Here is a 14,033-nt window from a genome sequence, read left to right on the forward strand (position 1 = left end):
AACCTGGATTGAAGGGGAACACTTTGTTTTTTTTTCTTTTTTTTTAGAGACAGAGCCTCACTATGTAGCCCTGGGTAGAGTGCTGTCGCATCGCAGCTCACAACAACCTCATATTTTTAGGCTTAAGTGATTCTCTTGCCTCAGTCTCCCAAGTAGCTGGGACTACAGGCGCTTACCACAACACCTGGCTTTTTTTTTTTTCTTTGTATTGCAGTTGTCATTGTTGATTTAGCTGGCCTGGGCTGGGTTCGAACCCGCCAGCTTTAGTGTATGTGGCCAGCACCCTACCCACTGAGCTAAAGGCACCGCCAACACATTCTTCTTAGTAAATCATCACAAGAATGGAGAAGCAAGAATCCAGTGTACTTAATTCTGATATGAAGGCAGTAAATGATCTAATACAAAGTGGGGGGTAGAGGAATGAGGGAGCAAGGAGAGGGGGCGGGGAGGGGATGCAGGGTCACAGTATACGGCACACCTCTTGGGGGTGGGACACGATTGTAAAAGGAACTTTAACAAATGCAATCAGTGTAACCTAATTCTTTGTACCCTCAATGAATCCAAACTATAAAAAATAATAATAAAATAAAACTCTAGGCATGAGACTGGCCAAACTCACCAGTCCAAAAGGGCAGCTGCATTGAAACCATGTCTTGAAAATAAAACAATTCAGAATGTACTTGTTTTACATGTAGCTCAAGTTCTTACAGAGAAAACAGGGTGGCAATCTCTATTTCAAAACAGAGAGAGAGAGAGAAAGAAATCTAAGCCTGTTTATAAAGGAGATTGGGTATGTTAGAAGGAAGACAAAAATGGATGTTGGGAGATGAACTCTTAGTGATACCAGAATTTCGTTCTTCAGTAGGTCCTTAGTCTCGGGGATTTGAAGAATGAACCCAAAGACCACAGATCAGTGGTAAGATAGGATTTTTATTGGAAGTTAGAAAGGAATACAGAAGAAGTAAAAAGCACCAGAGCTTCTAGAAAGGGGGAAAAAGTAAACTAACTGGGGAGTCTTTATGTGGGCTCTTTTATCTAGGGGTATGAGCTCTTGAGAATTACATTTGGCCAGGACTTAGCAAATAGAAGCACGTTTTCAACGTTAATGAGTGTTATTGACCAAGTCCCTCCAGCTCAGGGCAAAAGGTCAGGGTGTTCCCTTCATGAACTTGCCCAAACCTAAGAAAACTGGGGTGCCCTGTCTAGCCTTGAATGGGGAGAACCCTGTATCAATAGGAATTTATCTTTGGACTTATAAAGAGACCAACTTTGTTTAGACAGGTAACATTGTATCTTGTGCCTCAAAAAGAAAGGGAAAGGGACAGGCAAAGGGAAAAGGAAAAGGAAGGAAGGGGAAGGGAGGGGAGGGGAAAGGAAGGGAGGAGAAGGGAAGGGAGGGGAGGGGAAGGGAAGGGAAGGGAGGGGAGGGGAGGGAAGTGGAAGGGGAGGGAAGGGAGGGGAGGGGAAGGAAGGGGAGGGGAAGGGAGATGCCATGGGATCTCATCATGCAATGCTTTTATAACACATTTTTTCACAAAGACATTACTCTAAGTATTTAAAACACCTATTATTTATGTATTTATTTATTTATTTGAGACAGAGTCTTACCATGTAGCCCTCAGTAGAGTGCCATGGCGTCACAGCTCACAGCAACCTCAAACTCTCGGGCTTAAGCAATCCTCTTGCCTCAGCCTCTCTAGTAGCTGGGACTACAACAACAGGTATTCACAACAATGCCTGGCTATTTTTTATTCCAGTTGTCATTGTTGTTTTTTTAGCAGCCCCAACTACAGCTGCCTGCCACAATACCTGGCTACTTTTTTGTTGTAGTTGTCGTTGTTTAGCAGGCCTGGGCGGGTTTCGAACCTACCACCCTCATTGTATGTGGCTGGCACCATAATCACTGTGCTACAGGTGCCGAGCCAAAACACATCTTTTATATCCAGATGCACACAAAAAATAAACAATCCTCTAGAGTTAAAACCATTTGCCATAAACAACTCTTGTTAATTGCCTTTAAAATTACATGGCTTTATTGGTGACTGTCTCCTCCAGCTTTTTCACAGTGAAATTGAAAGCACATGCAGTGAGAATAAGATGGAGTCAGACAGGGCTAGGGCAGACATGACACAGCTGGCCAGGTGCTGTAGGTCCTGCCTGACCTTCACCCCTGTCTCCTGTTCTTACTGTTTTGTAAATACAGCTCTGACCCTGAAGATGCCTTTGTTGAGTAGGTTAGGTGAATTGATTTAGGAGATTAACCATTGAATTGGAATGTTGTGATAGGTCACTGAAGTACGCTGATTATTATCTGGAATAGAGATTGGTGTGATCTTTGCTTTGAACTTTTAGGTATAAAACTGTAATTCTGGGTTTAGCGCTCATAGCACAATGGTTATGGCGCCAGCCCCATACACCAAGGCTGATGGGTTTGAACCCGGCCCGGGCCAGATAAACAATAATGACAACTGCAACAACAAAAAAATAGCCAGAACAGTTTGATGAGAATATTTCAGATTGTATATGAAACCAGCACATTGTACCCCTTGATTGCACTAATGTACACAGCTATGATTTAACAATAAAAATAAAAAAAGTAGCCAGGCATTGTGGCAGGCACCTGTAGTTCCAGCTACTTGGGAGGCTGAGGTAAGAGAATTGCTTAAGCCCAAGAGTTTGAGGTTGCTGTGAGCTGTGACACCACAGCACTCTACCGAGACTGTGAGACTGTGTCAAAAAAAAAAAAAAAAAGTTATTGGAATTGTGCTTTCTACCTCCCATCCCATCAAGGCTTGGTGGGCAAGAGGGTTCTATTCAGTCCTTAGGGGACTTAGGATTTTATTCTTAGTTTCACATAACATACATTCCAACAGCCCTAAATGCGTAATTTATTTTGATCCCACTGCTGGAAAATATGTGCATTCCCTGAGTGGAAAGAAAATAGCTAACATCATGCTGTAAATAAGTCCCTTTTTAAAAGAAAGAGAAGGCTCCCTGAACAAAAAAAAGAAAAGGATTTTGACCTGGTAAAATCTCCCAGGAAACAAATCTACTAGCAAACCCTTATGGTTTTGCTTGCCAAAATCCTTTACGTATGGAATACTTTTCGTGAGATGTATTAGATTGTCTAATTTATTTAAGGTAAAAACAAAAAATAACACCAGAATCTATTGCTTTACTGGGTAAATCTTCCTAAAAATGTCACATAAGGTATGTAATCATCTGAGTATAAAATGGAGATGTGTCATGACCAAACATATTTTTTTGTGTAAGCGATGCTGCCACAAACATCATTTAGAGACCTCATATGTTAATCTATTAATCTTGGCCAGAGCATGTCCTAACACAGTGGTTCTCAACCTTCCTAATGCCGCAGCCCTTTAATACAGTTCCTGTGGGTCTTGACCCACAGGTTGAGAACCACTGTCCTAAGGGGAAATGAAGGAGACTTGAGTAACAGCCAAGGCAGGCCTGGACTTTCACTTGTTTTCCTCTATTTTGCAATAACTGCAGCACAGAGATTATTAGCAAAGCCTGATACTGGGTGAAATCCCTGAAGATGTTTGTGAACCTGATTTGACGATTCGATTTGTGATAAATACTGGACAAACTGGTAAGTTTTGTGCACATGTATAATGAGAGGTATGCATACAGTGGCACATGTACAATCAAACATTCACTCAAACATATGAAAAACCTGCGTCTCGACTTACAGCAGGAGTTGCCAGTGCCCCTCTCATGCCCCTAGAAACCTCTGTTGTCCTTGGGCAAATTTCTGCACCTCTGTGCCTGAGACCTTCTTATCCTCCTAGAGCTGACGGAAGCTTGGCTGCCCTCACATCAGTGAATCTCAGGACTTGATATATAAATATCTCAGCTTCTTTTGCTTTTCTAATATGCAAGGGCTATTTGAGACCACTTCTTTAAAAAACGGAGGGCACTGTTGTAGCGCAGAACATACCACTCCAAGACTGTAGGAAACCAGAACACGCCATCCCAAAATACTCTTCTTTGGCACATTTCAAGCTGGTTGTTATGAGACACTATGGCACAGGGACAGCTCATTTAAAAAAACTGCCTTACATGTTTAAGAGAAATCTACCTTGGCAAAATTATCTGAATCCCCAAGGGGGCTTCTCCTAGACAAATTTAATGGCCTACGAGATTCTTACCTGCAAGAAAAAGGAAACCTTCATCCCCCGCGCATTTCCTCCCCTCCCCCTTCCACCCCTCGTCTCCCTTCCACTATTCCTCTCAGTAGCTCAGATGCCTTAGAAACTTTAGCCCTTCTTGGAACCTCATGTTTCTGTGGGACCCCCGTGAGTACACACACATGATCAAACATGGCTTTCTTGCTCTTGATCTGCTTTATGCCAAAGAATCCATGAGGAGAAGCCATTTCTCTGTCCCTTACAATGTGAAAAGTTCGTTTCTCATCCCCAAGACTAGGAAAAACTCCGCTGATATGAGGGAAAGGAGAATAAGTATAAAAGCGTAATGGAGGCTGAGGGGCGTCAGGTAAAAGAGACGTCAGAGAAGCAGGACTGAGAGCCTCTGACAGAAAGGAACGTGCTGTGAGAAGAGAGGAGCCTTGGACGACGCATCTGCCACTCACACTGGGATTCCCTCCGCACTGTCCTGAGTCACTGTGGGAGCTGAGTAAGCACCTGAAGACCACCCAGCCTCCAGACTATACGGATAAGCAGAGGCACACCTTGCTCTGTTGCACACCTCACTCTGTTGCACACCTGGCTCTATTACACTCCTCTTTGTTGAGCTTTGCACATAGAGTGTTTTTTACAAATTGAAGGTTGGGGCAACCCTGTATGGAGCAAGTCTATAGATGCCATTTTCCTAATAACATGTGTTCACTTCATGTCTCTCTGTCACATCTGTAATTCTCACATTATTTCAGATGTTTTCATTGTTACATCTGCTCTGGAGATCTGTGTGAAATTATACCCCCAGCCCACAGAAACAATGGACTCGCTGGGACTAAACGAGGCGCTTAGTGTTTAAACAGAAGGAAGTGGCCATGGCTGGGTGAGAAAGTGGTCACTCACTCTGTGTTCTCAGAGAGATGTTGCAAAAGTTTCACAGGACCTCCCTTTCTACAACCAAGCCAAACTGGTTCCTGTTATTGGTTGACTGTAACTGGAAATTCCCCAAGCAACCACCAACAGACCACCTGGTGCCAAACAACCCACCATTTGGAACAAGCCAATAAAGAGTGACTGGTAAATTGGGGCTTTAATGTCATCCAGTCAGGACTCTGTTCCTCAGTCCCGACTCCCCTCCCCCTCCTATAATTTTCGCCTTAGTAATCTCTAACTCAACAACTCCCTCGTGGAGAGCACATTTGTTTTACATGGAAGGCTGTGCCTTCCCATTTTGCAGATTCCTTTTACCTAATAAAGTTCCCTTTTTGGTCCGCAAATCTCACTGGTCTTTTTTTTATTTATTTTTTATTTTTTATTAATATTAAATCATAGTTGTGTACATTAATGTGATCATGGGGCACCATACACTGGTTTTATAGACCATTTGACATATTTTCATCACACTGGTTAACATAGCCTTCCTGGCATTTTCTTAGTTATTGTGTTAAGACATTTATATTCTGCATTTACTAAGTTTCACATGTACCCTTGTAAAATGCACCGCAGGTGTAATCCCACCAATCACCCTCCCTCTGCCCATCCTCCCCCCTCCCTCCCCTCCTTCTGCCCCTTCCCCATATTCTTAGGTTATAACTGGGTTATAGCTTTCATATGAAAGCCATAAATTAGTTTCATAGTAGGGCTGAGTGCACTGGATACTTTTTCTTCCATTCTTGAGATACTTTACTAAGAAGAATATGTTCCAGTTCCATCCACGTAAACATGAAAGAGGTAAAGTCTCCATCTTTCTTTTTTTTTCTTATTAAATAATAGCTGTGTACATTGATATGATCATGGGGCATCATACACTAGTTTCATAGACCGTTTGTAAACACATATCTTAGAAACAGAATGAGATCATTTTTGTACATGTCAATGACCCTTTTACTGATGCTTAAGCTTACAAATGTGTTCCCCTCTGAAGCAAGATGATACAAGGAAATCGTCATCTGGCACTTTCAGCTCTATATAAAAACATAGCGATATCAATAAACAGCATTAGCATTCCAGAAAGATAACTTCTGCAATTGTAACTTCCCAATTGAGTATGCCACACTAAGGACTAAAGTGAGGTTGATACATATTATTTAGTGTGAATTAAATTTTATTTACATTTTTGCCCAAAGAATTTTTTTAAGAATGTAAGCAAAATCACATAAATATGCAATAAAACTACACTGAATTTTATGTTAACCATATGCCTTACATCCAAATATTCATAAAATTCTTTATACTTTATAATTTCAGGTTTAGGTATACAAATTTCATCAATTTTAAAACAAATGCCTTCAAATGTATGAAAATGGTATGAAAAGACAGTATGAAGCATTTTTACAGAGCTAATAGATAATTAGTAGTAATATGACGTAAAAGTACCATTCTCAGTAATCCTGGATCCTTAGTCCCCACTCTGCATCAAGAAACAAATAAGCTGTCGTTTACAGATATAACGATTTTCCTCTTCACAAGACTCATCCATACCACGGTTTGTTGCACGATATATTATGCATTTCTTTGGATTTGGACTTTTAATCAATGGAAATCTGTAATGCAGAAGAAGATATTCACATATGGGGAAAGGAAGTGAGAATGTTCAGGGACTTTCTTATTATTATTAAAATATAGAACTTTTTTCCTTTTTTTTTTGAGACAGGGTTTCATTATGTCACCCTTGGTAGAGTGTTGTGGCGTCGCAGCTCACAGCAACCTCAAACTCTTGGACTTAAGTGATTCTCTTGCCTAAGCCTCCTGAGTATCTGGGACTACAGGCGCACGCCACAATGCCCGGCTATTTTCTTTTCCTTTTTTTTTTTGGTTGGAGTTGTCGTTGTTTAGCAGGCCTGGGCTGAGCTCAAACCCACCAGCCTCAGTGTATGTGGCTGGTGTCCTACTCAATGAGCTATGGGCGCCGAGCCAAAGTATAGAATTTTTAAAAGCACTTAAATGAGATATTAACATATTGAGTTTTGTTGTTCTTTCAATAACCACAATTTCCATGGTGCCAAGAATAAAATATTCTAAAACACTCCATTATTCCCTTACTAATCAGTAGCACTGAGGCAAGGGATTGTTTTAGTTTTGCTGTTGTCATTAATGGTATTGATGTGTGCAATGCTTCACTTTCATTTTATTTAACATGCATTGTCTGATCTCATCTAGGAAAACAACCAGAGCATAAACTCTGATATTGTGTGATGCTGAATATCTCACATTTATGAGTGAAAATGAGATTCAGTACGGGCACAGGGGCTCACGCCTGTAATCATAGGACTCTGGGAGGCTGAGGCAATTGGATGACTTGAGCTCATGAGTTGAAGACCAGCCTGAGCAAAAGCAAGACCCTGTCTCTATTAAAAAGTAGAAAAGCTGAGGCAAGAGGATTGCTCGAGCCTGAGGTTGCTGTGAGCTATAATGCCACAGCAATCTACCCAGGGTGACAGCTTAAGACTCTTATCTCAAAAAATAAAAAAGGAAAGAAAAGAAAATGAGATTTAAATATCATAAAAATATAGAAAATAAGCCCAGAATATTTAACAGATGAGAGGATGCTGAGAATATTGTGCTCCAGAATAAAATACAACGGACATACCATTTTCTCTGGACTGCCCCTATGCTCGTGAGCACCTGTCTGTGCATGCACATGTATCTCCAAGGGTTTTACTAAGACAAAACTAAAACTTATGTCGAAAGTTCTTTTATGATCACAACCACACTCATTTTCATGTCCTTGAACATAAACTTAGATATTATAGGGGAGCAAAAATCGTTCTCTGTTGCACCTTCTCTTTTTTCTGTATGCTCATGCACTAGGCAGGTAATTTTAGTTTCAGTGCTCCTAGATGCTACCTTCACTAGTCAAATCTAGAAATAAATTTCCAAAGGTCAAAAAAGGCCTTCACTATCAGAAACTTACAAATCCCGTGATAAAGGAGAGCCATCCTCCCAAAACCAGGCAGCACGTTCTTCATTGTAAGAGAGTCCAGTCCAGTAAAAGTGTTCATTGGAGGGCATAAAAGCCTGTTTAGAATCAGAGACAACCATATTAGCTGATTTGAATATTTTCTGGGTACAACGTCCTTTTAAGGACATCAGTGTTCAGAATAAGATTCAGCTTGTCCATCATACAAATTACTTTTAATTGCCAATTTAGAAAGTATAGTCAGATGCCTGAAATTGCTCATTTATCAGGCTCATTTATTTATGGGAAAAAATACCATAAACTCTTATTTCTTGAAGGAATAAAAAACCTTAAAGGAAGACAGTTTTCATGGTAGCTTCCTTCACAGGGGATCCATGATCAAATTGGATCCCAAATTAACACTATCATGAAGGATGAATCCCATGGTTATAACCTACTCAACCCCAACTCAGCACAGACACTATATGAAACTGGAGACATTTTTCACTTTTTCTTAAGAAGTGGGTAATTTTTATGATTATCCTTTTTACACTTGTTACATAGAAGCTAGAAAAATGCCAAAAGGTATATATAAATTATAAGAAATTAAAAAGAAATTATAAATTCCGTTAAAAAAACTAAAATTTGCAAAGTCCAAAATAAGACCTGTTATTTCTTCTTTGAATTTTCCCTGAAAAGTTTCTCACACTTTATCTGTCACTTATTTTAATTTTTATCTCTAAGATGTAAATCTTTGAGGAATTTTATGTAGGTTTTACAAGGATCGTTTTAAGGTACATGGAATTGATAGATCATTAGTTCTGTTTACTACGGAGAGTCCCTGAGCTACAAACATCCCACTGACATGTGGCTCGCTTACAAATGGGGGTAATTGGTACCTGTTCCAACTTGCAACGGGTTCAACTAAGAACAAACTAACAGAACCTATCTCGTTCATAACATATAGAGACCGCCTATAATATGACTAAAGACTTGAGTCAAAGAGTTTAACTTATTTAGATACTTTGATATCCAGATCAAAGAAAATACAGGAAGCTAGACTCAAGTACATGCCAGTTCATCTTTGTTTCGAAGCTGAAGCAAACTGGAATTCTGAGAAACGCAGAATTTCCTACTTTCTTCCCAAGTTTTCTCTTCAGTAGAAATGAAGTAACAGTTGCGTCGGTACCCAACCCACTTCTCTGGACAATGACAGCAGTCAGAGGCTAAGAGAAAAAAAAATCACAAATAATATTGGATATTTCAATTTTTACTAATATTTAATTATTTAAAAATAATTTTCTATTTATTTACTTTTTCTACAATATTCTTTGAGAATCTACTATATATACCACTGTTCAGGCTTTTTTTCCCTTTCTTCTTTTTTTTTTGGAGAGATAGAGTCTCACTTTATCGCCCTTTCATAGAGTGCTGTGGCATCACACAGCTCACAGCAACCTCCAACTCCTGGACTTAGGCGATTCTCTTGCTTCAGCCTCCTGAGTAGCTGGAACTACAGGTGCCCGCCACAACGCCTGGCTATTTTTTTGTTACCGTTTGGCTGGAGCTGGGTTTGAATCTGCCACTCTCGGTATATGGGGCCGGTACCCTACCCACTGAGCCACAGGTGCCACCCTGTTCAGGCGTTTAATATGAACAGATTATGTATGATACTTTCTCCTCATGAAGATAATGTTTGAAGGATAGATTCAAAATTATATAATTTCCAATTATTTGTTAACTTAATTATAATGTAATTTAGGTGAGTTTACAAAAAATCGGTATGTTAATACAGCACAAGGTAGCATATACAATGGAGGCATTTGAGGAAACTTTTTTGAAAGAAATGACCCAAAGCTGAGCACTGTCCTATAAATAGGAGTTAAACAAATGAAAGAAAGATTTAAAGGAGGAAAATATTTTAGAATACTTCCTGTGTCAGAAAAGAATACTGTACGATGGAAGAATTCTGATACAGATTTGGACATTTTACTATTAAAAAAAAAGATAAGCCAATTAATCAGAAGGTCTGATTAGACAGTTTATCAGTGATGTCTTCATCACTACTTGTCCGGTGATACTAGTCATGACACTTGGCAGTCACTCAAATCTTTGCCTTGTAAGTGTTGGTGAGGTATTGACATAAGATAAAAAATATAAATGAAGTCCTGTGGGGTCACCGAAGATGGTGAGAAAACATGTGGAGGATTGGGGGAAAATATACTTTAAAAATCGCACTTTGAGTTGCATTCACTGGATGAGAAAGACTTAGAATTGCAGAAATCTGTGCATTGTATTCTGAGTCATTAAAGAAGCAAAAGAAAGTTAAAGAGATATGAAAGCAGAGGTTATACACAGGTAATTAGGATAAGCTGTAATATTTACTGTAGATTTTTGTTTCTTAATCATGAGCACTTATATAGGAAACATAGCTGTCATTTCAGGCTACTTTTCTCTTATTAATTATATATTAATAATTATTTCCTTATTAATATATAAATGATGCACATTCAGTGTAGTGTAATCATTCTTACAGTAGAAAACAATAAAAAGAGGTTAATAGGAAAATGTATATTACCAAGTATAATATTTATTTCATCTTGCTCTTTCATGTAAAACACAAAAGACTATCAAACCTACCTTCCTGGAGTTCTTTGTTGGGGCCTGGGGACACGGTTGACTCATTATGTGGTTCAGTAAATACTGTAGAAATGATGAGAAATTTTCTTAATTAGGTATATGTTTATGAAATAATAAAATAGTACATACTTAGTATTAATAAAATGAAATTTTTATTATTAAATTATATCCTTAAACTTTAGATTTTTGCGTAGACTTCTCTAGAAAAACTTACAATTGAACAAAATTCCCAAAGTAGCCGCCAACAAAAGACATATTAGTCCTAAGGTCCCAGAAATCAACCTCCACGGAGTGGTCTGAAACACTGTAGAGAAAGACAAACAGAACAATGAATTAAAGGACAAACACAGGGGCTGAAGTTCTCAAAAGCAGAACTCAGTGAGTAGCATCCAAAACCTTCTTGCATTTGATACTAGCTATCTCGTCAATAAAACTCTACAACATGAAGACGTTCCATCAGGACTTCACCCACTGTCAACATTTTTCTGCCGTGTACCTTGTTCTTCAGTGTGATTATCCATACGCTTTCTTCTGTCTCAGCTCTGCCTCCATAATGTAGATTTACCAACTTTCTTTTTTCTGAGACAGAATCGCACTCAGTTACCCTTGTACAGTGTCGTGGCCTCACATCTCACAGCAACCTCAAAATCTTGGGCTCAAGCGATCCTCTTGCCTCAGCTCCTGAGAAGCTGGGACTATAGGCGCCTACGACAACGCCTGGCTAGTTTTTCTATTTTTAGTAGAGAAGGGGTCTCACTCTTGCTCAGCCTAGTCTGGAACTCCTGAGCTCAGGCCATCTGCCTGCCTTGGCCTCCCAAAGTATTAGGATTACAAGCATGGGACTCTGCACCCAGCGTACAACTAGTCTTTAAATTGTCTGAGAAACATAAGATCTGGGGTGAGAAGAAATCAAGAAGCACCAATCTGCGTTAAATGGACTTACATAACAGATATTTACTTATATTCTTTCAACAGACTCAGGTGATAATATAAAATCACTAGGTAGATGAGAAAACATAGAGTCCAATAATAATCTTATTTTCTCAAGGTATCAATCTAGTATGTACCCAAGCCAGAAATCAAGTGAGTATGCTTTGGCCCAGACTCTTATACTTAACGTATGCTATCATTTTTACAATGATATTACTTAGGAGTGTGCCTTCTCCTAATCTTCAACAGGCTCTGCTCTGGTAAATGTCTAACTGTCCACGGGTTTGTTGAATTATTACAGGGAAGAGAAAGCGTAGGAACATTCTGGAATTGGAGTGATGACTGGTTCTACAACCAACGTATGGGTAATATCTTGGGGACCTGGGCTCACTTCAACTACATTAATTTACCATACATGAACAGTTTTTTTCCAAGAACATTACATTTACTCATATTCAGAATTATTTGCTTAAAGGCTTTTTCCCTAAAACATTTCAACATTAGGAGATTCTACATTAACGTTGGCACACTCAAGAAGTGATGCTGTTGCTAACAACAGTGTAATGTATCAAACTGTTAATCAGTGTAATTTTTGGATGTTATAACACAAAGAAAAAACTTTACAAAACGTTTAAGCATTGTGTCATTAATATTTGGCATTCTCTATTTAATTACATGCTGTGATTATGTTGCTCACAAAACCAGGTCAGTTTGATTCTCACTCAGAATTTAGAGATAGCCCTGAAGTCACTTTTTGAAAGCGTTGGAAAAGTTTCACAAACTCATGTCTAAGTTACAGAATCAAGAATCAGGAAAATAAGATGATGTGGAAAGTGCTGATATACATGAAAAGCCTAAAAATACCCACTGTTAGCAATGTCCTTTTCTCTTAAAACACTGCCCCCGAATTAGTCAATCCATGAAATATCTTTTCTGGGTACCTTTTTTTTAAATTTTGTGACTAGGGTCACACATACCTGCCATGAGAAATGATGTACCAAGGTCACTGCAGAGAAGACACGATGTCTGCTTGTTCAGGAAGAACCGGGTCAGAGCATTGGAGCTGAGCTGCATGTCAAGGAATCCTAACGTTGACCGCGAAAAAATTCAACATCGAAAGAGAAAGAAAAGTTTGTGTATTGAAATGATGCTCTTTAGTCATCTACTGGCGACATATGTTGGTATGGCACAGAGAAGCAGCAGCAAAGCAATCAAATTCTAAGTTTCACCTTGTTCCAGGAACTAAATCACAGGAAATCCTCACAGTACGTTTTTTTTTTTTCCACACTGCGTTTTATTGAGCAGGTAGTTGCAGTAGTGTTTCTGAGCTGCCTCACATTCCCCAGTCAGCTGGGGCCTAAGGTGGCTCACAGTACTTTTGTAATATCAACACCTTGGCCAGCACTAAAAAAGGTGAGAGGGAGATTTTTTCTTTTTTTAGTGTTTGAATATCAGAATCATCTTGAAATGTTACGTGAAAAATGGGGAGAAATGAGCAAACCAAAGGGATATTTATTGAGAATAACAAACTTCCACGTGGAATTTTCCTCTTTAAATAGTAACGAATGTTTGTTATCTACCTTGTGAACAACACAATTTAAAGCACTTGGCGTATGTCAGTTTATTTCTTAAAAATGGCTTCAGAATGAAGATGCATGGATGTGGAGGCAGTCTGGTTGAAACAGCTGCCACCCCACTGATCACCTGAGTTTATCTGGCTGACAGGTGTCCCCTTCCTCCCTCAATGCTCCAGGGGCATCCCTCTCGCAGCTGTGCACCTGTGTGCTGAGTGGAAAAGGATGACCTTCCCCAACACAGAATTCCAGACTCAAGTCAAAAACCGAGCACACCCTACACGTACATAAACACAAATGTAGCGCATGTGTAATTCTCTACATATAACCCCTCCCTTTCTTTCTGACCTGCTAAGCCTGGTTGATGCTCTGATTCCTTGTTGTTCCTAGGTAGGCGAATGGGTTTCACATTTCACACACAGTGTCCCTTCCACTCATCGGCGCCCTCAGGCAAGGTCATTATTGCCCTGCCCTTGTCCCTTGAAATACTGGCTGAACTGTGGACAACCAGTATCTGCATCCCTATCTACGGGACATTTTTCTCCTAGAATATTTTGCTTCTATTATACATGGCAGTCAAGAATTCTCTGAATATTGGTCAGCAGGATGGGCCTCTACCAAGGAATCTCAGGATGTAGTACTAGTATAATCCAGCAATTTCAGCCCTACAGGGAGGCAGTTCTAAACATTGTATTCTGCCCTATTTCCCAGAATCACTCAACAATGTTAAGCTCCAGCTGCCTACACTAAGTCAAGAAAACTTCTGTCACATACTGCCTTCCTTTCCCATATTAACACTCCCTTTCCTACCTTCATTCAGTACACATTCCA

The 14,033-nt window shown here is 39.6% G+C and overlaps 1 protein-coding gene across 2 annotated transcripts; it reads right to left on the reverse strand.

Annotated features, from left to right (window-relative positions):
- Positions 1 to 5,746: 5,746 nt before the first annotated feature.
- On the reverse strand, positions 5,747 to 13,013 carry LOC128562682 (natural killer cells antigen CD94-like). 2 transcript variants are annotated; one of them, XM_053557898.1, is made up of 7 exons: positions 12,858 to 13,013; positions 12,606 to 12,713; positions 10,913 to 11,002; positions 10,699 to 10,761; positions 9,133 to 9,284; positions 8,074 to 8,177; positions 5,747 to 6,703 (listed from the first exon to the last, which is right to left on the reverse strand). In XM_053557898.1, the coding sequence occupies exons 2-7, from the start codon at positions 12,700 to 12,702 to the stop codon at positions 6,559 to 6,561; spliced, it is 651 nt and encodes a 216-aa protein (XP_053413873.1). In that variant the 5' UTR covers positions 12,703 to 12,713; positions 12,858 to 13,013; the 3' UTR covers positions 5,747 to 6,558. The 2 variants fall into 2 exon arrangements, with proteins under 2 accessions (XP_053413873.1, XP_053413872.1); XM_053557897.1 differs by lacking the exon at positions 12,858 to 13,013 and having other exon boundaries at positions 12,606 to 12,780.
- Positions 13,014 to 14,033: the final 1,020 nt, after the last annotated feature.

The sequence above is a fragment of the Nycticebus coucang genome, chromosome 12 (assembly GCF_027406575.1).
Source record: "Nycticebus coucang isolate mNycCou1 chromosome 12, mNycCou1.pri, whole genome shotgun sequence".
Lineage (NCBI taxonomy): Eukaryota > Metazoa > Chordata > Mammalia > Primates > Lorisidae > Nycticebus > Nycticebus coucang.